A 26585-nucleotide genomic window follows, 5' to 3' on the forward strand; every position below is an offset into this window, starting at 1 on the left:
GTTGTGCCCTTCAAAAACAACTACTACAGTTAACCTTCTAAACAAAATCAGTCCCTGAAATTTATCCCCCCAATATTATCCTCACAATTAAGAATCCTACAGAATATAAAGGCAAGAGGACTACTCCAGTGATCCCTGTTTGATTTAGTGACGCTGGCTGCTGAAATGACTCTGCTATTTTCTTCACATGGCTTTGAGTTTAAGAGGCCAGTCTTCCCTGATGAAAAATATAATAATTTCTAAGATACAGTAGTCACAAAGTCTATGGTGTTAAGAAATTGAATAAGAAATATTACTTTGCAGTAATCGTTAACAAATGTGGAAAATGAAATTCTGACTTTATAATGTAAATGTGGCTGGAATTCTTTCTTGGAAGATAAAATCAATAAACATATTCTCAGAAATAAAATATAATCTTTGAATATTATCTTCTAAATATCCCCACACTCTAAATGCTTCTTGTCACACATCCACATAAAAGATATAGTGTGCTTTATAAATGTTATGTATGAGAAAGTTGATGATGGGAATGTGTAAATCTACACATGTTCAGTTTAATGTCTAGAATGTAACTGACATCAGAAGTAAAAATATAAACCTTATTCATGTAACATTTATTTATTATTATTTTTGCCTTTTTTGTTGTTTTTATTTTTATTAAAGTTATAAAAGCACGTAGATTTAAGAATTAAATAATTCTACAAAGTTTCTCCCAAGAATTCTACAAAACAAAAAACAAACAAAAAAGGTCAACGGACATCATTCTCAGAGGCACTTCTTTTAGCCTTCTTTTTTCTTTCTTTTTTTCCCCCCACTATTACCCCATGACTTTAAGTGACATGCTGCTTCTTGTACTTTCGGTTTTAGTGTTCTCCATTGACTCTCCACTATGGAGAATGAGGATTTAGCTTTCTTTCCTACCCTGTCTTCAATGCACACTGGTATTCAGCCTCCTGCACATCTTTTCCAAGGGGCCTCCCTGAAGCAGTTTTTAAGGGCTCTCAGGCTGCATGCCATGGCAAGCTTCCCAGCATCTCACCGTGGTTGTCTAACAATTACTTATCGAATGCCTACAAGATACTAGCAACTGCACTGGTTCTGCCCTTGGAACATTTACAGACATGCAAGGGACACTGACTCATAGATTGATAACTAAAGAGAATGTGTTTCAGGCCATATTAGGGCTATGCCCAGGCTTCTACTGGAATATATCATAAATCCCTGTCATTTCAAATTGAAAATTTGTTTTTCCTCAACATAAAGTTAGCTAAAGAAACTTGAAATTATTAAGTGCTTATGTTAAGTGTTAGCTTACAGTCTTGACTTACCCTATTTATAACAGAAAAGTGATTCTCATTTTTTTAGAACATGGGGCATGAGATTTCAGCCGCTTAAATGGGAGAAATGATGCTATAATGACAGTTCAAAATCAGAGGTATTCTCTTTTCTATTTTTAATCCTCTTAATGACATCATTTATTGTCTACTGGAAATCCATTTAGGAAATCATGTTAGTCCACTAAGCACTTCAGATAAGGTGATTTCATGAAGCATTCCAACATTATCACAATGAATTGCTTTCGTACACCATAAAAGAAAAAGAAGTAAGCAGAATATGGCCTGCTGAAGGAGTTTACAGTTTTACAGCTCCTCCCACTTTAGCACATAAGTCACTCAGTTACAGTTAACTTTGGATTATCCCTCACAGATTGAAAGCCCAACAGCCATCACACACTCTGGGCCTGTGGTGCCACTCGTATGTGTGTATCTAAATCAATGATGAGGGTATCGGAACCGATACTGGACATGGAGATGGCAAATTACAGTGAAGTTTTGGACCCAACTTACACAACTTTGGAGTTTGAAACTATGCAGATTCTGTATAATTCAAATGGTGAGTTCTCATCTGCTTGTAGATAAAAAAGAAAAGTAAGTATAATGAGAGCAGGAAAACTGAGCTTCCCAGGTGGTGGTTCCATGTGCTTTATTGCTGGAGAATTCAGGGCTTGTTTTTTAAGGCCACAAATCTGAAGTTTTTGCGCTTCATCGCAAAATTTTAATTAATAATGCTATGGCTATCTTATGTTTGAGATAGAAAAAGCTTAGCTATGCATAATAAAGTAACCTCGGAATTCTGTCATGGGCCAGGTAGATAGAAAGAGTAGTTTCAGCAGTTATTTTATTTACTGTAAATCACAGTAATGAGTAATATTGGCAGGTTAGCTGTAAAGTATATTTTCTATGCAACATTTAAAATGACATATGGAAAATTGTCCTTAGAACACTGGAGAGTTTTACTGGTTGCCTTCTTTCATTATTCCAGTTCTCAACTGCTGCTGATGAGAAACTGTATTTAACATTACTATCAAGTTTTTGCATTGAACACAAATATGAAAAGAAATAAGGGTTTATATTATAACTGCACTTGACAAGCTAATGTTTAGCCTCACAAAGCTCTTGGTATTTATCTACTGTAACATTTTAACTTTAAATAAGACATGACTTGTTTAGGGCTCATGTCTTTATAGAATACAGTTTACTACTGACTTTGAATTTAGATATTTTTTCATGTAAAAATTTTGTCCAAGATCAGTTATAATTGTTAGAACTCATAAAATCTGCAAATTATGTATGCTTTGGAAAATTCTGTGTGTGTGTGTGTGTGTGTGTGTGTGTGTGTGTTTAGCTCAGGACTGAGAATATATCTTGTACTCAGGATATCTTAACGTTCTACTATGCTGTACAATTTCAGTGACTGCTATAGCTGTAATATTTGCAATAAACAACAATAATTTATCAGTGGGAAGATTTCTAAACATTTTCAGAAGATGAATTCTGAAATTTTAGCACAAAGGGGTTAAAATCAATTGACAGTGCCTCTATCAGGAAGTCACTATTTTTAATCCTTATGTTTAGACTTGACTAAGGTATTTAATAAAGTATTTACCTCAATAGACTCATGAATTTTTTAAAGGCTATAGATTACTAAATAGTAGGGACAGATTTATCATAAATATTTACTAAAACAACTGACTTATAATGGCTATTTCCAAAGTGTTGTCTAACTTGTTTTCTTGTAATAATATGTAAATTCTTGTTAATAATATGTAAGTATGACATTAAACTGGAAGCAAGAGTTGAATATTTTTTTTTGTTTCCATATAATCTTCCAGAACACAGTCAATCCTTAACACTTCTGCCATATTTCTAATATCTATTTTGTTTATGTTATCAAAAGAAAAATTACTAGCATTTAAATTCTAAAATGTCACATGATTACCCTTAAGCATATTCTCACTGAAGATTTTTGTAACTTTATGAAGTTATATATGACAATATTTGTCAACTCAGAAGTATTAGTAAGTAGAATACATATATTGTCACAGAATGTAATTTGGACATAACAGTCTTTGATTTTATCCTTTTTATATTGGAAATATAATAATTAATTGTTATATTTACATTATTATATAATTTATTATTAATTAAAGTGTATAATATATTCTTATTTATTTAATATATTTTGAGTACATAGATAATTGTAAAGATGTAGTAAACAATATTAACTAATTTAAGAAATATTTAAGTAAAAATATCGATGTGGATTTTTTGAAGCGTCTTTCTTCAAAACAATTACTTCTCACTTTATGGAAGGCGTAGTTCTAAGAGCTGGAAGGCAGAGGGGTGACTAAGACAGATAAATCCTCTGACATCATGAAGTTTTTATTCTATGTGGAAAGATGGGTAATAAATGAACAGACCAAAGCATATTATAATTTTAGAAAATGAAGTGGTTAGTTTAAAATATAAGCAGGGTACTAGGTTCTACTTGAAGGGCAAATGAGAGATGACTCTTTTAGATGTGTGTTTACAGAATGTTTCACAGAAAATGTGTGATTTGAGCAGAAACTGGGTAGCCAGCTCATAGAAATTCTTGAGGAAAAGCTTCCCTTCCAGGCAGAAGGGTTAGCAAGTATAAAGGCTCTGAGATGGGAACAGACTTCAAGGAGAAAAAAAAAAGAGGCAACATTACTAGAGACTAGTGAACAGGATGAAAAGTAGTGCCAGATAATGGGATCAGAGAGATGGAAGGGGAACCTTTTCACTCTGGGCTCTGTAGGCCATGGGAATATGTGTAGGCTTTATTTTGTATCTAAGGGTTGGATGCAGAAGGCTAATGTGATGTGAATTTCTTATGCCAAGAGCACATTGCCGGCTTTCTGATAATAAACAGTAGGGGAACCAGGGTGGAAGTATTCGAGAAATTAGGTAGGAAGCTATTGCAATAATCCAGGGAAAAGATTATGTTCGATTGAATAAGGGTGGCCATGGTAAAAGGCTGAAAAGGTGTGGATTCGATATGTATTTTAAATACGACTCGTGGATTGGATGTGAGCCACGAAGGCGAGAATTCAGTAAAGGCCAGATTATTGGCCTTAGGTACCAGATGGTACCACTGACTGACTAGGGAAGACTGAAGGAAGAACAAGTTCTAGGAGGAAAAAAAAAAAAAATCAGAGTTCTATTTTTGATACATTAATTTGAAATTCTTATTAAACTCCAAAGTGAAGTTGTTCAGTAGGTATTTGGGCATTTCAGACTGATACCCGTGGGAGACATCGGGCCTAGAAATAAAATGTGGGGATTTTTCATCATACAGATATTTAATATCATGGGACCGGATGAGCTTCCCTAGGGAAAGGGTATAGTTGAGGGACTGAGCCCTATGGTATACCAAATTTTAATCCTCCAAAATACGAGTGGGGAGTTTGGAACGGAGACTGGCAGAGACAGCCAGTGGATAAAAGGAGAGCACTGGTGTGGAGCTTCCAAGAAGCTGAGGAAGGGACTATTTCCCTCCCATGAATAATTAGTAGGCCAATTTATGTAAGAAATACTCAGTACTAACTTGCACTCTACCACTTTGTCTTTCTTTAACAGATAGTTCTGTCCCAGAGACAACAAGTATGAATACCACAGATAATGGTGTCAACTGTCTATGTGCTATATGTGGGGACAGAGCGACAGGAAAGCACTATGGCGCCTCCAGCTGTGACGGGTGCAAGGGCTTCTTCAGACGCAGCATCCGCAAGAGTCACGTTTATTCTTGCAGGTACTTGAAATGCTCCTTCCCAGAAGGAGATCTTTAGAGGTGTTTCAAAATGCCATGCAAGAAGTACGGGAATAAAATTCAGAGCTTTCAAATTTCTGTAACTCTAAGAACAAAATTTATAAGCGACATGAAAAGTGAGGATGTGTGGGTGTGTATACACATGCAGTCACACGGGTGGTTCTTTTTTATGAAACATCTTAGACTTATAAAATGTATATTAAAAAATCCCCATGCTTACCACCCAGTTTAGACCAATATAATTGAAGCCTCCTGTGAACACCTCCCCTATCACTTTCTCTTCCTCCCCTCTCTCCCAGAGGTAAATACCATCTGAAATTTGGTGTTTGTCTTTTCCTTGTGTTTCTTTATTGTTTCTCCACGTGATCATATACCAAGAGCCATATGTAAATCTGTATTTAAATGGTTTCACAATGCGTGTACGTTTCTGCATATTGCTTATCTTTTTAGCGTCATCACGTCCTGAGTCTTGGAACAAAATTATAAAAAGGCAGATGATTTTGGTAGCTTGTTGATGTTACTGAATAAAATGAAATTTTCAGCTCTAAAGTTTTAGATGTATTTCTCGTGCCACAATTTTGTAATTGAATTTAATGTTTGTCTAAAATGTATTTATATTTTATGTATCACACGTTTCTAGTAGGCTTTTTAAAAAAAGTCAACATCATAGCATGATTTAGGGTTAGATATTTCCCTTTGAGTGTTCAGAATGACAGTTCTTGAATACAGATTATATCTGTGTTAAATATGGGTTATTAAAAAATGACTGACTTTAACAGAAAAATATCTGTGTGTGCTCTGTCTCTGAAAGTCATGTGTAGGATTGTTAAGGTGTTTTAGGTACAAGTTGGATGTTTGGGAAGAAGTTAACTCTTCCAATATGATGCCATTTGACTTCTAGGGATGTGGGAAAAGTTAAACTAGTGTTCTCTAGTAATTTTTTTAGGAGAGCTTAAAGTAGGTATAAAAATCTAAATCATCCACTTTAAAACCTTCTTGGTAAACAAAAAAGAGTATGTTCTTGCTTTTATATACAGCCAGACTCGAGAGGTGTAAAGTAATCAAGCAGATTTCCTTCATCAAAAGCATTTTCTCTATGATTACATCAAATATTGAGTGCTTCTAAAAGATTAATAACTAAAATACATACAAAATAACATGTAAACAATACTTTTTACAATTTTTAAGTTATGTGTTCTGTTGAAGGTGAAATATATATATATATATATGTATATGAAAAATGACCATCCAAGCAACTAAATCCAACAGCAACTTTTTTTTAATTTAATTTTTTACTTTATGTTGGACCATAGTTGATTTACAATGTTGTGTTAGTTTCAGGTGTACAGAAAAGTGAATCAGTTATACATATACATATACCTATTCTTTTTCAGATTCTTTTTCCATAGAGGTTATTACAGAATATTGAGTTGAACACCCCAGCAAGAACTTTTAAGAGTCAGAGAATGTCAGCACACAGAGCTTTCAAGATTTCCACCCTTCCTGTATGAGAAAAGTGGGAAAGAAACGTTCCCATAACAAATTTTGGAAATTTAAAAACTATTCCAACGACATGTATGGCTTTACTCCTCCCACCTTCCCATCATGAATACTGCTGCCAACTTAGCTTTCTTTACATGTATTGGTATTAAGCAAATGCCATGATTTTCCATTTGGAAAATATTATATTGATGTAAGTTTAGGGGCAAAAAGGTTTTTTAAGCTCAGGTTTTGCTGATCTCATAGTCTTTTAAGTATGCTCAGTTAACAACCTGTGACGGCAAGTTTTCCCTATTTTACAATTGTGGGTTAACTTGGAAAGTTAAATAACATTTTCAAGTTCTATAGACAGTGAATGTTGACCTGGGAATCAAGCTCAGGTCTAATTCCAGAGACTGTACATTTTTTTTTCTTTTAGTATGCAATTCATTTTTTTATTATATTCACAGAGTTGTACAATCATCACTACGTTCAATTTAGAATATTTCACCATCCTATAAAGAAACCTCTTAGTACCCTTTAGTAGTCACTCCTCATTCCCCCCAACTCCCTCCCCACCAATATGAGGTAACTACTAATCTACTTTCTGTCTCTATAGATTTGCCTTTTTTTTTTTCTTTTTTTTGCGGTACGTGGGCCTCTCACCGTTGTGGCCTCTCCCCCATTGCGGAGCACAGGCTCCGGACGCGCAGGCTCAGCGGCCATGGCTCACGGGCCCAGCCGCTCCGCGGCATGTGGGATCTTCGCGGACCGGGGCACGAACCCGCGTCCCCTGCATCGGATTTGCCTCTTTTGCACATTTGACATAAACGAAATTACACAATATGTGACCTTTTTTCCTGACTTCTTTCACTTAGAATAGTGTTTTCAAGGTTCATCCATGTTGTAGTATGTATCAGCGCTTCATCCTTATTTATTGCCAGGTGTAATATTCCATTGTGTGGGTACACCACACTTTGTTTATCTGTTCATCAGCTGATGGGCATTTGGGTTGTCCCCACTTTTTGGCTATTATGAATAATGCTGCTATGGACGTTTGTGTATAGGTGTTTGTGTGAATATGTTTTCATTTCTCTTGGGTGTATACCTAGGAGTGGAATTGCTGGGTCATTTGGTAACTCTTGTTTAACTTTTTGAAAAACTGCCAAACTGTTTTCCTAAGCAGCCACATCATTTTGTATTATAGATAACAGTGTGTGAGAGGTCCAGTTTTTCCACAACCTCATCATTTGCTGTTGTCTGTTTTCTTCTGATTATAGCCACTGTAGTGGGTGTGAAGTGGTACCTAATTTTTCAGAGACTCTACTCTTTATACTTTATTCAATTGCCTCTTGATATGTAATTTGGAATTTAGAGTAAACTCCAATTGGATATGATGTAAAATTAATAGAAAAATTTTTAAATAGAGAAAAGCGTGAAAGTTCAGAGGAGTGAAGTTCCCCGTCACACTGAAATCATTTAGCAGTAAGCATTAGAATTTGTATGCCACAAATTTTAAACTAGGTTTGGCTTTCATGGCTCAAGATAGAAATGATCATGGATACTGGCCAAAAGTGAGATATCATTCAGTTTTGTTTTATTAGAAAGACTGCATGAGAGGTGAGGCTTGTATTTTCATGTTGATCATGAGATTAGAAAAGTCATAGTTACTTGTTCTTATACATTCTTTCTGTTGATCTAAATTTGACTATACTTTTTAAAGTCTATCTGCTTTTTTTGATAAATAACAGTTTTCTGCAAACTAATATATTTTTTTGGTGTTGTAGGTTCAGTCGGCAATGTGTTGTTGACAAAGACAAAAGGAATCAATGTAGATACTGTCGATTAAGAAAGTGCTTTAGAGCAGGAATGAAAAAAGAAGGTAATAATATATAACATAATGATTATTAACATTATTGATGAAAAGTGTTATACACACATGTTCTCATTTAATCACCATAACCTTTACATGAGCTCTGATTATCCTCAGTGAAGAATTTGTGGTTCCTCGAGTTTAAGAATTTACTCAAGGACACTGATACCCACTGGTGAGTGGTAGAGCCTGTCTTTACCTGCTGACCGATTTGAAATGTTCTATCCACTACTGCGTAATCCCTGGCAAGAAAATTATTGTCTGAAAAAATATTCCAATGTCTTGTTCAAAAGCTAAATGGTAAACTATATTAATAGGATGCAATTATAAATGAATTTTAAATGAATTTTAAATTTTAAATTTTTCATTCTCAAAACAGTTGAATATCTTTATTAATTTCATAAACATTAACTGAACATTGACTTTTCATGCATTCATTTATTTATTTAACAAATTTATTGAGCACTGCTGCTCTCCAAACACTGTTGTGGGTGCTGAGGTTTCAGTAGTGAACATACTGAACAAAATAATCCCCCTTGTCAGGGAGCTTATATTCTATTCAAAGACAGAGACAATGGACTAGATGCTCTATTTTAGTGTGCACTAATTTCATTTTGAACATATTAAATAATCTAATTATATTATCCTACGTTCTAACTATTGTTAATTTAGCAAAACAAATGTGTTTAGCACATTTAAATGTTTGGCAGGGCATAGCTGCTATACAATTTTCTGTTTGTCATTTTGCCACATGCTTATCCCTATCACTATCACATACAAAGAGATATTTTTCAGAACTGTTTCATATATTATTAAAAAATTAAATCAGATATGTGAAAAATATCAAACCGATCTTAAACATAGTTTTTTTCTTTGTCACTCAGTATTTTCAAGAGACAAAAATTCCATTCATTTCATTCAGTTGCTAGCCTCAGAAAAGAAGGCAAAATAAAGTTCACAAAGTTAAAGGAAAAACACCTTCATTTCAACATGACTTATTTCTAGTGGCCTATTTGGTAGTTTATGGGATTAATTACATGCTTTGTCAATTATCTTCATTCATTTCTACTTGAACCTCTGCTTCACTCCTACCAATGTAAAAGCAAACCACGATTCTACAATTCCATTAAGAGTTTTACAATCTGCTAAATAAAATTATTTTCAAAAACAGTGAAAGTATATCCTATACTGTTCATAGAATAATGTATTAATTTTTCCTAAATAGATTAGGAAGTAACTTTTAGCTTTCAAAGTAGATATATTTTTCTTATTTACACTAATAGCATAATATTAAGGTTAGTTAGATGGAAATGTATATAAATATGGTTTTATGTCAAAAAAGGTAGCTGCAAGATAATTACAAATGTTCACAATATCTTTTAGCATTTTTCTAAAGATTGGTCATGTAAACGAAATTCATAAAAGCATAACTTACATTTTAATTTTTTTACCTCCATGTATACATTTCCAAATGAGTCAGTTTAGGCTGAAAGTCAATGACAATATTTGCTAAAAAAAGGAGAGAGAGGAAGTAAGCTACCAGTAAATTTGATTTAAAAATAAAATATTAATGATTCACTCTAACTAAAGATTACTCACTCTTAAAGGCAAGAAGTTTAATATTTTCTCTTTCAAATTAGTGGAGTTGATAGTTAATACTAAGTTTGGTTAGATAGCAGATTTTGGCATAGAAATTGGTGAATTTCTTTAATAAAAGAATAATTACAGAAAAAAATTCTGATAGTTTAATGTCTTATCTTTCCAGCAGAATTGGATAGAGCATTAGTGTAAATAATTTAGGGGCTACAGATTTTGTTTCCATTCTTTTTGGTTAAGAGAAGATAATTTTACCTTTTAAGGTTTGAAATCCAACTTTGACATCTGACTTCTATTATTCTATGTATTACAAGTATACAAATTCATACTAACCCTTTCCCTCTTCCTTATTTTTAAAAATTTAGTTTTCAATAAAAAATTTGGGGATACACTTTATTCTTTTTTTTTCCTTTCTGAAACAAAGAGATCTCTTTCTTAGAAGACTTTCATATAAATACTTAATATTTCTTCATTGTTCCAAAATGCTGATATTCTAATCTCAATGTTCTCAAGAGAGACCCCTACATGCTGCAATTTTTGCCTTATTAATGTTTGTAAACTGTCCTGAGGACATTGTTTCATAAGAGAGCATAGGATTGCGATCTGAAAATCACCTTAACTAAAATAAATTTACTTTCCATTTTTGCTAGTGTTTTAAAAGAAAAAGAAAAATGGGAGTTTCAAAATGTATGACTCATATTTTCTGACAGTGAATACACTCTTATCTTTGACCTGGTCAATCTCACAGGTTGTACTCTTCCTCTAGTTATCTTATGGTTTTATTAACTTTGAGAGAATGGAAAACCAACCTCGTAAAAATACAGCATGGCTGAACTGGCTGACCCAACACTTTCTAACATGAATACCATCATGAAGTCCCAAAAGGCAATATTTTATGAACTGTAGTGACAAGCCTGGCTCTTTCTACTTTAAAAATGGTACAGAATGAAACATACCTTCAGTCATACTTTTCTCCCTGCCTCAAGCACCCCCCTCCAAGGTCTTTTAGAGGCATCCCATTTCTCCTTTTATAGTAACGTTGTTTTTACTTCAAACTGTATATTCTGAGATATATCGAAGAAAACTGAACAGTAAATACTGTGATTTTCTCCCCTAGCTGTGCAAAACGAACGTGATAGAATAAGCACCAGAAGAAGCACATTTGATGGCAGCAACATCCCCTCCATTAACACACTGGCACAAGCAGAAGTTCGGTCTCGCCAGGTACTGCTGCATTACTGCTGCACCAGCATCCAGTCCTGTTTAATAGAATCAGATGTTTATTTAGGCATAATACTAAAATGATTTAAGTTCATTCAAATGTGCTCATTACTATAATAAATTACACCTATGCAAATTGAAGAATTTTACTTTGAAAATATTAGTTGGACTGTTGACTCAATTTTAACTTTTCTTGGGCAAGTTCCTACTTTTTAAATGGAAAAATTAAATGCATTTCAGTCTGAGTGTTAAAAGTTTGTTTGCAAGGTTGATTTAAGATACTTAATGCATAGCACAATGCCCTGGGAGCAGTATCTTGTTTTACTGATTGAATCTGGAAATCAATTATCACAGCTTTGGGGGTGTTTAGTTGAGGCCTATCATTAGAGCTTCCTTCCTTGAAAATGACTTCTAGATTCAAGAACTCACCTTAACATCTGCTTTGGAAACAGGTGTTTTTTTTGTTTTGTTTTGTTTTTGTGGTGCGCGGGCCTCTCACCGTTTTGGCCTCTCCCGTTGCGGAGCACAGGCTCCAGACGCGCAGGCTCAGCGGCCATGGCTCACGGGCCCAGCCGCTCCGCGGCACGTGGGATCCTCCCGCACCGGGGCACGAACCCGTGTCCCCTGCATTGGCAGGCGGACTCTCAACCACTGCGCCACCAGGGAAGCCCTGGAAACAGGTATTTAAGGGAAGAACCAGAATTTAGAAAACACAGGAACTTTATTATTTGAAATTTCTAGAATGAGGATATCAGTTCTAAAGTTAAAAATATAAGTGATTAGTTATATAAATAAAAGTAAATCACTTAAGAATCAAATAAAGAAACCTTTTGAAGAAAGTTTGTTTTACCATTGCCCGTATTAGAAATGTTAATGGTATTTTTCTATTATAAAGCAAACAACGAAATAGCTATTAATCAGATTCTATAATGAGTCAATGCAACTACTTTCATTTTTGCTAACACAAGGGTAAATGATGAAGTTAACATCACCATTATCATCATCATTATTTGAAGATTACTTGATGGTCCTACAAAGTATTTCGAGACTGGCCTGAAAGGAACTGTGAGGAAATAGACATACACTGCAGAAAGACATGTACACACACACACACATGTTCAAAAATTAAGTTTAGAAGAAGTTTTAGAAAGTGATTTTTTTCAGCAGAAAGGCATTTGAACACTACTTATATCTTAGATAGTTCAAAATTATATATCATTTAAAAAATGTATCATTATACATTAAGATTTTCAACTTGCTGGGTCAAAGATTGGTTTCTTAACTTTATTTGGGTGGGCTTCCATTAAATACAGCAACTTCTCATCTAAATCTTTTCTCCTCAGTTGGTAAACTTTATCCAATGGAAACTTTCCTTCATAAATTACAACAAATTAAAGATGGGCTTTCTTAATGGAACTATCATCTTCAATTAAAAATAAAATCATACAACATAGTTCATGTGGATATTCCATAGCTCTTTGTATAGTCATCTTGAATTATGAAACTCCCTGAAAGTTGTGGTAACTTATTTTACAGGTTTGGCCAGAAAATAAGATAGTACTCCCAGACCATGGTGCTATGCAGCGAATGTTCTCAATTTAACTTGAATTGATAGGTATTTGATTTCTCAATTTTAAATGTTTAGTATATTTCAAGATACTGTGACAATGACAGTGCCCACTTCAATGGGGCTTACTTATTGCAGTTGTAGAAAAAAGAGACATAGTGGTCTTGTGTTATGTTCAGTGATGAATTAATATAATGTTCTTCTTAATGCTAGATCTCAGTCTCAAGCCCTGGTGTGAGCACTGACATAAATATTAAGAAAATTGCCAGTATTGGTGATGTCTGTGAATCCATGAAACAGCAGCTCTTAGTCTTGGTGGAATGGGCTAAATATATTCCTGCCTTTTGTGAGTTACCACTGGATGATCAGGTATAATTTAAAGAGATTATGAATGCTTTAAAAAATGTTTTTTGAACTTTGCTAAGTTTTTTCTTTTAATTATATTTATAGTAGATTTACTATATTGGACAAAGGTTAAATTATCTGAGAGAAAGATTGGTTTTCTTGTTCATTCTCTTTGAAGTTAAACAGTCTATTGAGAAACAGACTGTTTAAATTCTATTTTAGGGGTCTTATAAATTTATTGATAGGATGAGGGTTGATCAAGCCTATGTTCTTCCCTCCTGAGGTTTAAAAAGCTTAAGTAAGGGAGAAAGACAGGTAGTAGATAACTGCCATTGTGAGATAAAGTATTGGAAGAATAAATGTCTGGAAGGCAAATGGTACCCCACTGTGTGTTAGTGTTTACTAAAGGTGCATATAAAATTCTTCAGAAATACCAGGCCACTTCTAGACAGAAACCACACAGGTTGTGTTGGTGTCTTTGTAGGCACTTTTATGCACTTAACATATAAAATTGTGCCTTTCATGTTGTCAGTTTTATTCTAGCATTTACTGTATAAAAAGTATAAATCTGGTAAAAAAAAAAAGATCTGTAGAATTGTGTTCTGAAATCTACTGAAAATAGAATTCAGATGTAGTGATCTTTTCCTAATATAGACATTTTCATACTTTGTCATATGTATATTAAGATATTTTAGTTAATAGTTAAAAGTTCACTTTCCAATATGTTTAAAGAAGTAGCTAAGATACTTGTCTCTACCTTTCACGGTTTATGAACTCTAATTTTCCCCAGACTTTCTGCAAGGTTATGCACATTGGAGTTTGTCTGATAAATTAACCTGTAAGCAACCTTCAAGTTTATCTGTTTTATATTTATTATTACATTATTTATTGTAAATGTAAACATACTGGAAAGTACTGCCATTTAATCAGTGTTAACAGGTCTATAAAACTTGACTATTCTAGAGGGAGGGGGAAACTGCTAGTTACCCATAAAAATGACCAGCAGTAGGGGCACTGATGAGACTTAATCTGACTTTTTCTTTGAACCTGCAGAATTGTAACAGAACTTAGTGGCTAAAATACAACTTGAACGTTAAAAAAATTAGCTGATCTCATTTCTCAAGTGAACCTTACACTTCAGATTATCAACATACTGTATTCAAATCAGTAAAAAAAAAAAAGTATATCAATATAATATAATGTTTTAATTACTAGCATCAAATATATAAGTTCTCAAAAGTTGAGATATTTGATATTTTGAATTATCTCAAGGAGCTTAACTCACCAGCAGTCTAACGTTTTGATGTCTTGAAGTAAATAAAATATTTAGGTTCTTTGAAATGAACCAAGGGAAAAGGAATGCTGAACATCTTTGTAAAAAGTTTTTACTTGTATAGTCTTGAAATATTTTTAAAGAGTTCTTACCTGAAATCAATCTCCTTTTTATATTCACTGTTTCTAATAAAGCAATCCACTTTCTTAACAAAAAAAAAAAGTAGTTAAGAAGTTTAATGTTCTAATTAGTCTATAAAGATTAGATTAATAGTTTCAGATTCATTTTTAACTCTTCTAAGTAGTATATAATATTCTGTAGATGTAAATAATTTGAAAATTTCCAGTTCCCCCAGGTTAAATAAAGCATGATATATAATATAACCAGTGTCTATTTTTATACCCTCTGACCAATGCTCTTTATCACTGATAAACAAAGACAAAGAAACAATCAAAGGGAAAAGTACATGATTGTTTAAAAATCAAAGAAGGGCCAAATATTTATATAACCAGAAAATAAGTGATCACAGAAAGTTAGCAGTTATATTTCTAGGAGAGCATTTCACCTGGTTACAAAAAGAAAATACTGTGAAATCGGAAATCATTCTTAAAATGTTCTGTAACTCCCTTCCTGGTATGAGTCATGGTTGTGGACATATCGTAAAGATAGCTTGGCTCAGAAGGTTATTTCAGAGTGAATAATGCTAAATTGCTAAAACTTACTTGTCTCACCCCAAGCCATATAAGTAGGGTTATGTTATTTATCAGTTTTATATTTTTATTACCACTCTTTTTTTTACAAAAGTTGCTGACATGTATTAAGACAATGATTTAAAATTGGGAAATTGAAATCCTGTAACTTGTCAATAATAGTTTTCATTTACTAACTGACCCTTTAATATAACATTAATAGCCATGGATTGGCGAATCTCTATTATGGATAAGGCACTCGGGCTTCAAATGCATTATATATTACATTATTTTATTTAATACTCTTGGGAGCTCTGTGGCATAAGTTTTATAATCTCTTTAAAAACTTAACAGCTTTTAAAACTGAACCATATATCAGTTAAATTCACTCAGTGTATTCATCAAACAAATATTTCTTATGATTACTGTTCAGTTTTAGGAACTGTGAGTATCCAGCAGTAAAAATACAGATTACACCACTATTCTCATAAAATTTGCATTCTATTTGGGAGAGGCAGACAATAAAAATATACAGATAATAAGTAAGTTAATTCTAGGTGGGGAAGAGTTCTATAAAATGAAATGGGATGAGTTGTTGGAGAATGACTGGGAGTGGAGTGGTAGCAGATCCTTTAAATTGGGGATTAAAGAAGATTTTTCTTGAGACCTGAGTGGCAAGGGGCTAAGCATGTCAAGATCTGAGGAGAAAGCATTCTGGGTACAGGAAATGCAAGTTCAAAGGCTCTGAGGCAGGCAGGCATAGTGTGCCTGGAGAAAAGTGAGCAAAGGATGTTGTAAGATGAAACCAGGGACGTGGGCAGGGGGGCAAAAGCATTGAGCCATAACCTCACGGGAGGCCATGGTTGAGGTTTTTGGGTTTTATTCTAAGGACGGTAAGAAACCAGTGAAGAGTTTTTATCAGAGGAGTGATATTAAGTGATTATTATTATTACAAGATATCATCGTAGAAGCTCTGGCAAGAAGGACTTAGGATGGAGGAACCAGAAAGGAAGCAGGAATACCTAGTAGCTCTTTGGAGTGTATTTTGGTGGGCCAGGCGAAGAATGACCAAGGCTTGGCCAGGGGCCGTAGCAATGGAGAAGCAACACTAGGATTTGCTGTACAATGAGAGAGGGATCCAAATAGACCCTTGTTTTTGGTGTGAAAAAGCATTTGGATGATGGTGCCATTTACTAAGGAGATGAAGATGTTGGAGAAGCATTACTTTGATGTGTTAAATTTGAAATGCTTCCTAGTCTTCCTACTGGTGCTATTCAGCAGGGAATGGCGCTCCTTTGAGAGCTTAGTGCAGAGTTAAAGGTTCAATCTAGAAAGTGTCAGAACCCAGATCCCCCATACTCATTTCGCTATATCACCAATCTTTGTTTTCCTTTTGTTTATTCAGTTGATTATGTATAAGAGATCTTGTTTTACATATATTTTCTCCTTTAGTCCTCATAGCTACACTTTCAGATTTTTATCACTATGTCCATTTGATAGATGAAAACAAATGAGTCCCAAACATACTGGTGGTCAGCTAACCCAAGGTTAAAGAAGAGTAAGTGGCCAAGCCGGAATTTGAACTCTGGTTTGTTTGACTCCATGCCCAAACATCATTCACTCCCAAACACTAAACTGTTCTGCTTTTCTTTTTCTTTTTTTTTTTGCTGCCATTGTATTGACTTGTTAGTTTTAGAAATTTTGAAAAGTAAAACTCTGTTGATATGCTAAAAGTAGAAAAATGGAAGCCTTAATCACGGCAAGAATCTATGAATACTGTAGTTGTTAAAACAAAAAAAGTCCCAGTCTTAAAGAATACTAAATTAATCAGGCTTATATAATCTTTTAATCATTATATTTTATAATTAATTGTTAAACTTGGAATTTTTCATTAAGGTGGCACTGTTGAGAGCTCACGCAGGGGAACATTTACTGCTTGGAGCTACAAAGAGATCCATGGTGTATAAAGATATTTTGCTTTTGGGTAAGTTTTTTTTTTTTTTAATTTGAGAAAAAATTATGCATGCTTCATACTTCCATGGGGCCTATTCTGTATGTACCAGGCATTCATAGACACTGCGAAATGGCTCTGTCACTTCACAAATTGGACTTAGTTGGTCAGGTCCTCACTCAAGCCCTGTTTTTCCTTGCCGTTAATTCAGGGAAGTTCAGAGTGGATGTTCAGGGTGCACTAAGATTTAAAAATAAAAGATGTTGCTCAATAAACATAACATTGAGGTATGTTTAAATCATATCAGGACAAAGAGTTAGTGATTTGTGTCACCATCTTATGGAGTCCCAGTGTTGTTTCATACACTCTCAGTGTCTACCTAATAATTATAGTATATATTATTTTATACTCTTCTAAGGAATGTGTTTATCTCCTATGATCTCATTGCCCATGATATGCTACAGAACCCCAAGTTAAAAAAAAAATTTTGTGACAATGTCTGAAAAATTCTGAGAGTTAAAGAGCAGTGCTATAACACACAAAAGTAGGATGGCAGGTGGGATAAGACACAAAGGAAAAGCTTGTGTCTTCATTAAGGAAGTGCCCTGATACCCTACTTAACGTATAAAGTTAGGTTTCCTGTTGGGATATTTGAGAGCCCTCTAATGTTTATAAGCTCTTCCTCCCTCTGGCTGTGTGAAATGATGATTAACTTGTCTTATTCCATTTTTGTGGTAGATATTTTGTCCCAAATATAAATAAATTGAACATAATATCACAATAGCTAATATTTACTGAGGACTTACTATGTACGATGCATTGCTTTAAGTGCTTTACATGTTTATGTATACACTCTCATTTAATCTTCACAATAACCCTGAGGGATATGTACTATTATTTTCAGCCTGTTTCGTAGGTGAAGAAATGAAGGCCAAGAAAACTTACCTAAGGTCACAAAGCAAGTAAGGGATAGAGCCAGGATTCTAAACCACATGATATGACTGCTTTTAAATTCTGTTAAACTTTCTCTTGCATTTTTAGTTCCCCTGCAATAGTGTTCTCATTATAAATCTGAATACAATATACATAGAAATCAAAACAGTTTTACTACATAGTTCTAAATTGTTTTACCCTAAAGAATTAGGTACTTTAACTTTTCATAAGAAGAGCAGGGCTACATGTTTTGAATAATTTTGCACATTATTATTTCTACTGAAGATTGTCTTTGCCTGCAGTGAAAGAAGTCAGAATATTCTGGTTTGTTGACTCTCAACCATTGCGCCACCAGGGAAGCCCTATTCTGTTTTTTATAAAACCAGAAAAAAATTTAGCAGCTATTTTAGGGGCTAAAATAAGCTTCCAATTTTCTAATGTTTTAGAAGCTATAATAATATCATATTATAGCCCCAGACTTTCTAAGGTAGAATGCCTTTAGGGATTAGGTGGTCCAGTTCTCTGTCCAATTTCTGAACTCCTTTGAATACAGCCCTGTAAAGTGATCACCCCGCTTCTACTTAAACAAGTCCAGGAAGAGAGACTTTACTATTTAATGAGGAAACTCATGAGAATATACATGCTAATTTTCAAAAATCAGCCTCATCTAATTAGGTTTATTAAAATTGTGTCTCCGTCGTTGTTACATGTATATACACCTAGACCACTAAAGGAATGCCATTTTTAGTTCACTGTAAGCAAGAGAGATTCTTTAGGTTTTGTAATATGCTCATTAATGAGTAAAACACTAATAGATAACTGATATTGTGGAAAGCTAATCATTATATCTTGTTTCTCCCTTGTCAATAATTAGCTTGCTATTAGTCTGTACTTTAGTATTATCACAAGTGACCGAGGCTGTTAAAATGCATGTGATCATATTATCAATGTCATTGATCCTGTAAGTGTTCTAAAATTTTTCTAACATAACTAACAATGTTCTTGAAAGAGGAAGTACTATTCCTGTTTCTTCAAGGGAAGACCATTTAAAATATTGGTTTGTAAAAAATTAAGCAAAGTCTGACAATTTTGTGTGTGTGAGGAGGGTGATTATTTTGTTATTTTATTTTATTTTTTTACCTAGGAAACAATTACATTATTCACCGCAACAGCTGTGAAGTTGAGATTAGCCGTGTGGCCAACCGGGTTCTAGACGAGCTGGTCCGACCATTTCAAGAAATTCAGATTGATGACAATGAATATGCTTGTTTGAAGGCAATTGTATTTTTTGATCCAGGTTTGTTTCCAAAGTTCCATTAAAACTAATTGCAGTGAAAATTAAACTACTTTTTAAATACTAGAATATTTTCTGTTACACTCTAGTAAGGTTAAGTATTTAGATTGCCCTTTTTATTCCTTTATTAGATGCAAAAGGGCTAAGTGATCCAGTAAAGATTAAGAACATGCGGTTCCAAGTGCAGCTGAGTTTGGAGGACTACATCAACGACAGGCAATACGACTCCCGGGGCAGGTTTGGGGAGCTGCTTCTACTCCTGCCAACGCTGCAGAGCATCACTTGGCAAATGATTGAGCAGATACAATTCGTTAAACTTTTTGGGATGGTTAAAATCGACAACTTACTTCAGGAGATGTTACTGGGTGGTGAGTATATTTAAGAATTTCTATTTTATTTATTAACATCATACTACAGTACTTTAGAGCAACTTGACCTGTTTACCTTTTGTCCATGATGTAATGAACTCAGTATTTTATATTTAGAAAGTCTGCAAAACCCATTGGATGGGAACAGAAATACTTGAACACATTCAAACCTCCCCTCCATTTGTACTCACCTCCACCATCTTTACCCTGTCCCTCTTTCCTCAATTTTCAGATCCTCCCAAATATGGTAAATAGAACTATATCTCCTATTGTTAGTACTTCTTGGAGTATATTATATTTTTCTATGCCTTGACTCCTCTAAAAGCTCAAGGATATCGGAATTGCAACAAAACCAAAAAATATATATAGTAAATACTTTAAAAATAAACATCGTGCTCCTGAAGTAATTAACTGACACAACACAATGAAAAGGGAAAAACGAGATTTCATTGCTGCAGTAGATGTCAGGAATAACTTAGGAAATCATTTATTTTGTATTCTGATCTAGATTAAATTTCCTTATAAAATCACTTTATTTTAGTTTAGTTTAATTTTAGTTTTCTAGTGCTTAATGTGTTTCTAATGATATCTTTCTGAAATAAAAGTTGTTTATGCTAGTAGGGTGATCCCAAATACTGTAAACTTAAGGTAAGTGATTCTTGGAATTGCCTTAACAACAGGCAGCAAACCTAATGATTCCAGGAAACTGCACAGAAGGTCCATTATTAATATACAACATAATATGACACAACATTAATCTAACCAATGTACAGTGAAAGCTGACATTGTCTTTAACATGGCAGTGGCTCTATTAATTTATTTTTGAATTTCCAAAAAGCACTTTGCAAAAATAGCAATATTCAAGCTGTCAATCAAAACAATTGTTCCAAGGTAAACTTGCTGTTCCTGATTAAATATCACTAATGCAAGCATCTTTTTATCTTCTGTAGGTGCTTCCAGTGAGGCTAACCATCTCCATCATCCAATGCACCCACATTTATCTCAAGATCCATTAACTGGACAAACTATACTTTTGGGTCCAATGTCAGCACTGGTTCATACAGACCAGATCTGTAAGTATCTGGGCTACTTTTTTTTTTTTAGCAGTACTCAGACCACTCACTGTTGCGGCCTCTCCTGTTGAGGAGCACAGGCTCCGGACGTGCAGGCTCAGCGGCCATGGCTCACGGGCCTAGCCGCTCCATGACATGTGGGATCTTCCGGGACCGGGGCACGAACCCGTGTCCCCTGCATTGGCAGGCGGACTCTCAACCCCTGCGCCACCAGGGAAGCCCCCTGGGCTACTTTTGAAACATAGTATTTCTTAAACTTAATTACCTGAGAAAAGGTGGAATTTGGGGAAAGAATCTATTTGTGCCCAGAAATTATAAAAATTGGATATAATTTCTTCTCCAAGATTTAATTGTGGGAGATTGTGAAGCAAGTCACTTATTCTTCTTAGGTATGAGTTTTCTCCCTAAAATGGAGATGTGAGTACTAAATCTTTCTTCTTCATAGGTTTAGGAACACAAAAGAACATACAGGATGTCCTAGCTTTGCCTGGTAGTACAGGACCATAAAAATGACTATACAAGGTGGAACCATGCAAAGTAATCTTAATAATCAACAGGAAAATTATGATTGCTTGTGACCTTTAAATACATTTCTCAAAACATCAAGAACTCTTTTAGCTATAGGTTATAAATGTATAGGGAAACTAAAAAAAATAGTAGTTTTAACTCTCAGTGCACCATAATTTAAAATATTAATAACACTGAGAATTAATGTGTTTTATTTTTTTGTAAAAAAATATGAAGAGTAGTTTAAACACTGCTTGCCATGTTCTCTTCTAAGGACTTACAAGAGGAAGTGACCATCTTTGATGGATTTTACTCTTTTGGAAGTTTGGGTCAGTTTCCAACATTTTATCCTTTGCATTTTTAATGTCTTAAAATATCTCTGAGAATCCATTTGATGTGAAGTTTTTTGCCAGTTTCACTCCCTCTGGGACCTCTTCAACCTTTTCCGTGCAACTGGTTCCTCATTTCTGTTGACAAGCTTTCCTTCACTAAGTTCTTGGCTGAATTTTTAGGGACTCAAACAATGGTAGTGTCAACATTTCCATCGTCAGCTCTTTCTTCTATAACTCCATTTATGTTTGATTTGAATTTCACTTCCAACATTATCACTTTTTGTTTCTTTACTGCACATTCTCCCCTTTTGGCCAGTTCTCTTTCAGTTGTCCATTTTTGCAAATTGTCATGTGGATTTGTCACTGAGAGGGAGACGAGGAGGCAACACAACTACACAGTTTGTTGTCAGTGTATGAACTGAAGGAAATATGTTCATTGAATAATCATGGACAGAATGAAGGATGTGATGTGATTGGTCACTGATCAAAATGCACGTCTATTATTTTAGGTAATTATTTGTAGACTGAAGAGTTATCAGTGAAGTTTGTAACACAGTGAAGTTTGTGAGTATGCAATACTCACAGTTAATTAGAGTTAGCATGCTAACTGAAATCTGAATCATGTTTTCGAAAGACTGGTGCTATTTAACTAAGCTGTGACAACTGACATTCATGTATATCATAATTGTGCAAAGCGTGGGCTGCTTAGGCTTCCTTTAGTTCTTTGGAACTAAAATGACTATATAAATACTAGGGATTGCTAGTAGATAGTTAATCTGATATTATTGCAGATTTAACACAAATTTTATTTTTATATGTCACATTGGAGATTAAAAAAATCTCTATTTGACAAAAATATCTAGAATTAATTGCTTCTGAATTCATACTAATTAATTCCAGATTTACTTTTGATCTATTGCCTCTGAACACTAAACCAGCTACCTCACTGAGATGCCTTCAGTTATTGTGATACAATTATTATGGGTACCAGCATTGCCTACTGAATTTACAATTGCCCTTAATAACTAGCTACAATGTTGTTTTACCCAAATGTTCAGTGCAATGCGACAAAATTAAGTGAGTACCATTCCATCTGACTGCTACCTAGTGGTAGGGAGAGTAGAAGCCACAGAAATGCATGCTGTCACTGCTGTTCTTTAGACACACACACTGGTAGATCTATGTGTAAACAGTGTATGAAACACAAAGTTCTGTGAGTATACGACAGAGGCAGAAATGAAATTGTTAGAAAAAAATACAAATGATGTATACTATAGCACATTTAATCTGTGGGTCCCAATGTAGTTGAAAGACATTAATTTGGGAACATTCTCTTTTGTTTTTTCCTTGAAGTACAGTTGATTTATGAGGGTATATTGGTTTCAGGTGTACAACATAGTGATTCAATATTTTTATAGATTATATTCCATTTAAAGTTATTGGTTATATTCCCTGTGTTGTACATCACATCCTTGTATCTTATACCTAGTAGTGTGTGCCTCTCAATCCCCTTCTTGTGTCTTCCCCTTCCCTCTCCCCAACTTCTCACAGGTAACCACTAGTTTGTTCTCTGTATCTATGAGTCTGTTTCTGCTTTGTTATATTTATTCATTTGTTTTATTGTTTAGTTTCCACATATAAGTGAAAACATACAGTATTTGTCTTTCTCTGTTTGACTTATTTCACTATGCATAATACCCTACAGGTCCATCCAAGTTGTTGCAAGTGGCAAAATTCCATTCTTTTTTATGGCTGAGTAATATTCATATATATATAAATGATATATATATATAATATATAATATTCAATATATATAAATATATCTATATATATTTTTTTCACATCTTCCTTGTCCATTCATCTGTTAATGGACACTTAGGTGGCTTCCATACCTTGGCTATTGTAAATAAAGCTTCTATGAACATTGAGGTTCATGTATCTTTTCAAATTAGCGCTTCTGTTTTCTTCAGATATATACCCAGGAGTGGAATTGCTGGATACTATGGAAGTTCTGGTTTTAATTTTTTGAGGAACCATACTGGGACCATTCTTGCAAAGCAGATGTTACCACTTTCATTTAATTAATAGTCTAGAGCAGAGAGAGGCAAGCCCAATACCATACCAAAGAGTCTATGAAGTTGTGTCTCTTAGAGATCAGTTATTCATAAACTTGGAAAATAAAACACATTAACAACACATTGAACATTGTAGGTATCAACTGACAAGAAAGTTTAACAATTCTGCTGGTGGTTAAATCCTTTACTTTTTAAATGCTAGCTTTGTAGTATTTTAAAAGCATGTTTGCTGACCCTAATCTTTTTAGAATCACATCATCACACTTTTTATTTTTATTTTCCCTCTCTCAACATAATATTTAAGAAATTCATTTGTAGAGGAAAACTTTGCTTTGCTTGTGCTCATTTGGAACAGTTTATATTTTACACAAAGCAAAATATTAAACACAAGCATACACACATATTTAAGTTCATGCATATTTTCTTGGTCTTTTAGAGCAGACTACTTGAGTGTTAGATCCATCCTAAATATCCAGGAATAATTTTTAAAGCAAATTTGGTAATTCTTTTGTCAATTAAATTATATCTAAAGACATTGTTTCTAAGTAACTGCTAATTCACACTTAATAATATAAAGTTAATATATTAAAGAAAACCAGGCAAAAAGGGACTGTTCTCATTTTGTATGGAATTTTTAAAAACTGTTTGGGAAAAAAAAATCTAAGAAGTTTGCAATGCCTCAGTCTGATCATTAAACATTTTCTGTTTGTTCTGTTAAATATACGGAATAATAATGTGAGTACTAAAATATTTCAAGCTTTTAAAAATTATAGAATGGCTTCTAGATTATTTTGTAACATGGTTAAAATTTGCCAATAGAAAGAAATACTGTTATCGACAATGAAGTATTGAAACTGTAACTTATTTTTTTAAATTACTCAGTGCTCTTTGCAAAGACAGGGAAGGGACCGCCAAGTGTATTTGTAATAGAATAACTTGGAAGTGACAAAGCCAGTATTTTTTAGATGCTTTTAACTACAACATAGATTTCAAAGCACTTGAAAAGTTATCTTACCTCAATTTTTTTATGTCATCTAATGTTTGAATTAGTAAAATCTAAACCAAATATGTTTTATTTTATGTGCTTTTTTGATTGCGATTTTGATTTACAATATAAAATTTATATTGTAAGATTTGGAAAAAAACTAATTCTTTCCATTTTAACTTTTTTTCTGCTGGGTTTATGAGAGAATCAGATGTTCATAAATGCTATTAAGAAAGTAAGAAGACACTTTAAAGTGACTGTCAAGATTTTTAAGTATGATTTAGTTTAATGCTAATTGGGACAGTAAGATGGGAGTGCATCTCCAATAGTATGTCAATGACCTGATAATGTATTATAATCACTACTTTATATATGATCTTTTAAAAACATATCCAAAATAAAGTAATGCATATTGGTGTCATGAAGGACTTAATGGGATGGGCCAAGGTGACTGTCACCATTACATACAATTCTCTGATTCTTTTTTTAGCAACTCCAGAAACCCCACTTCCTTCCCCACCTCAAGGCTCTGGACAAGAACCGTACAAAATAGCTGCAAATCAAGCTTCAGTCATCTCACACCAGCCTCTCTCCAAACAGAAGCAATTGTGAGAATATGTTTACTTCTGAACGGCACTGCATAAATGTGAAAAGTTGTTGGTCTTGAAATATCTCAGGATAGCACTTTTGGCAAACTCTTAGCCAAGGCTTCTTCATGGTGCTGTTATAAGATGGTATCCTGTTTTCTTGTTTATATGCTCATTTTGTTTGTTGTTGCTATTGTTTAAAACCTTTAGATGCAACCAATGTATATCTGAGCTTCAATATGTTTATATAGTATAAACTTGTACTGTGCATGAACCAGTTGAATCTTATGTACTACCTTCATTTGTTGTCTTATTAATTTAAATCTGTAAATAATTGCTTATGGTGATGTGATGCAGAGGTAAGTATTCTTTTTTGACTGTGAACAGTAGATCAGAAATCCCAGATTAATATTAAATGAACCAAGTTTTTAAATAAATTTTAAACTTGCAAATTCAAAAAATAAAGCAGTCAGTGTAGAATAGGGTATATTTCTTTGAAGAAAAATCACTTATGGGTATCCCGTGGCTAAGAAGTATCTTTTTGGCCCACAGTTAAATATGCCTATATAAAGTTTAGAAAATTATAAATAGGCATTCCATAGATGACTGGGTATTCCTTGAAATCTGCCTATATTTGAAGATGTATGTTAAAATAAAACATGTTAGTTTTATCAGTTAGGATACAGGTTAAACTGTAAAAAAGAAACTCTTAAAAGAGTGGCTCAACCAAGACAGACATTTATTTCCCTCTCCTAAAACAATCTAGAAGCAGACATCCATTGACTAGAACTTAGCCCATGCCCCCATCTTGTTCTCGGGGAGGCTGGGAGTGTTAGGTAGAAAGCCTTGTGCCAACAAAAACTGTACATCACTGGGCTTCTGCTATCGGGTGACAAAGTAGCCATCTAACACACACGTGTTGCTTCATTTAATCCTCAGAGCAACCCTGTAAGAGAGGTATAATTATCTTTCTCTTGTAAAGGGAAGAAACCTTTAGCTTAGAGGGTTTCAATAATGTAACCAAAGTTCATTAACCTAAAAAGTAGGAGAGCCATATTCAAGTCCAGGTCTGGTTTAAGGAGATTAAATCTTTGGTATAGAATGAAAATGTGAGCTTCTTACTGTGGTTTTTAAATATATGCAATTGAGTGATGATTGAATATTATCCATTGTGTTACCTGTTAACACATATTTACATGTAAATGAGTGTAAATTTGTTGCAACATGAATAAGAAACCACTTTTGTACTTTTAACGAATCTTCCTCCTAAAAACAAATCAAAAAAAAAACAAAAACAAACTTTTGAA

General features: G+C 34.0%; 1 protein-coding gene across 1 annotated transcript; it reads left to right on the forward strand.

Annotated features, from left to right (window-relative positions):
• Nucleotides 1–1283: 1283 nt before the first annotated feature.
• HNF4G (hepatocyte nuclear factor 4 gamma) lies at nt 1284–26585 on the forward strand. Its single transcript, XM_004280555.3, has 10 exons — nt 1284–1893; nt 4941–5112; nt 8397–8491; nt 11196–11302; nt 13080–13235; nt 17070–17157; nt 19202–19354; nt 19483–19719; nt 20670–20792; nt 25182–26585. Exons 1-10 carry the CDS (start codon nt 1758–1760, stop codon nt 25301–25303), a joined length of 1389 nt encoding a protein of 462 aa, XP_004280603.2. The 5' UTR covers nt 1284–1757; the 3' UTR covers nt 25304–26585.

Source organism: Orcinus orca, chromosome 17 (assembly GCF_937001465.1).
Source record: "Orcinus orca chromosome 17, mOrcOrc1.1, whole genome shotgun sequence".
Taxonomy (NCBI): Eukaryota; Metazoa; Chordata; class Mammalia; order Artiodactyla; family Delphinidae; genus Orcinus; species Orcinus orca.

Excerpts from the sequence above, each read along its gene's own strand:
- HNF4G (XM_004280555.3), top strand. The coding sequence starts at position 1,758 with ATGTGTGTATCTAAATCAATGATGAGGGTATCGGAACCGATACTGGAC. Across the intron at positions 8,492-11,195 it reads AGCAGGAATGAAAAAAGAAG|CTGTGCAAAACGAACGTGAT; the intron begins GTAATAATATAT and ends TTTCTCCCCTAG. Across the intron at positions 19,355-19,482 it reads AATTGTATTTTTTGATCCAG|ATGCAAAAGGGCTAAGTGAT; the intron begins GTTTGTTTCCAA and ends TTCCTTTATTAG.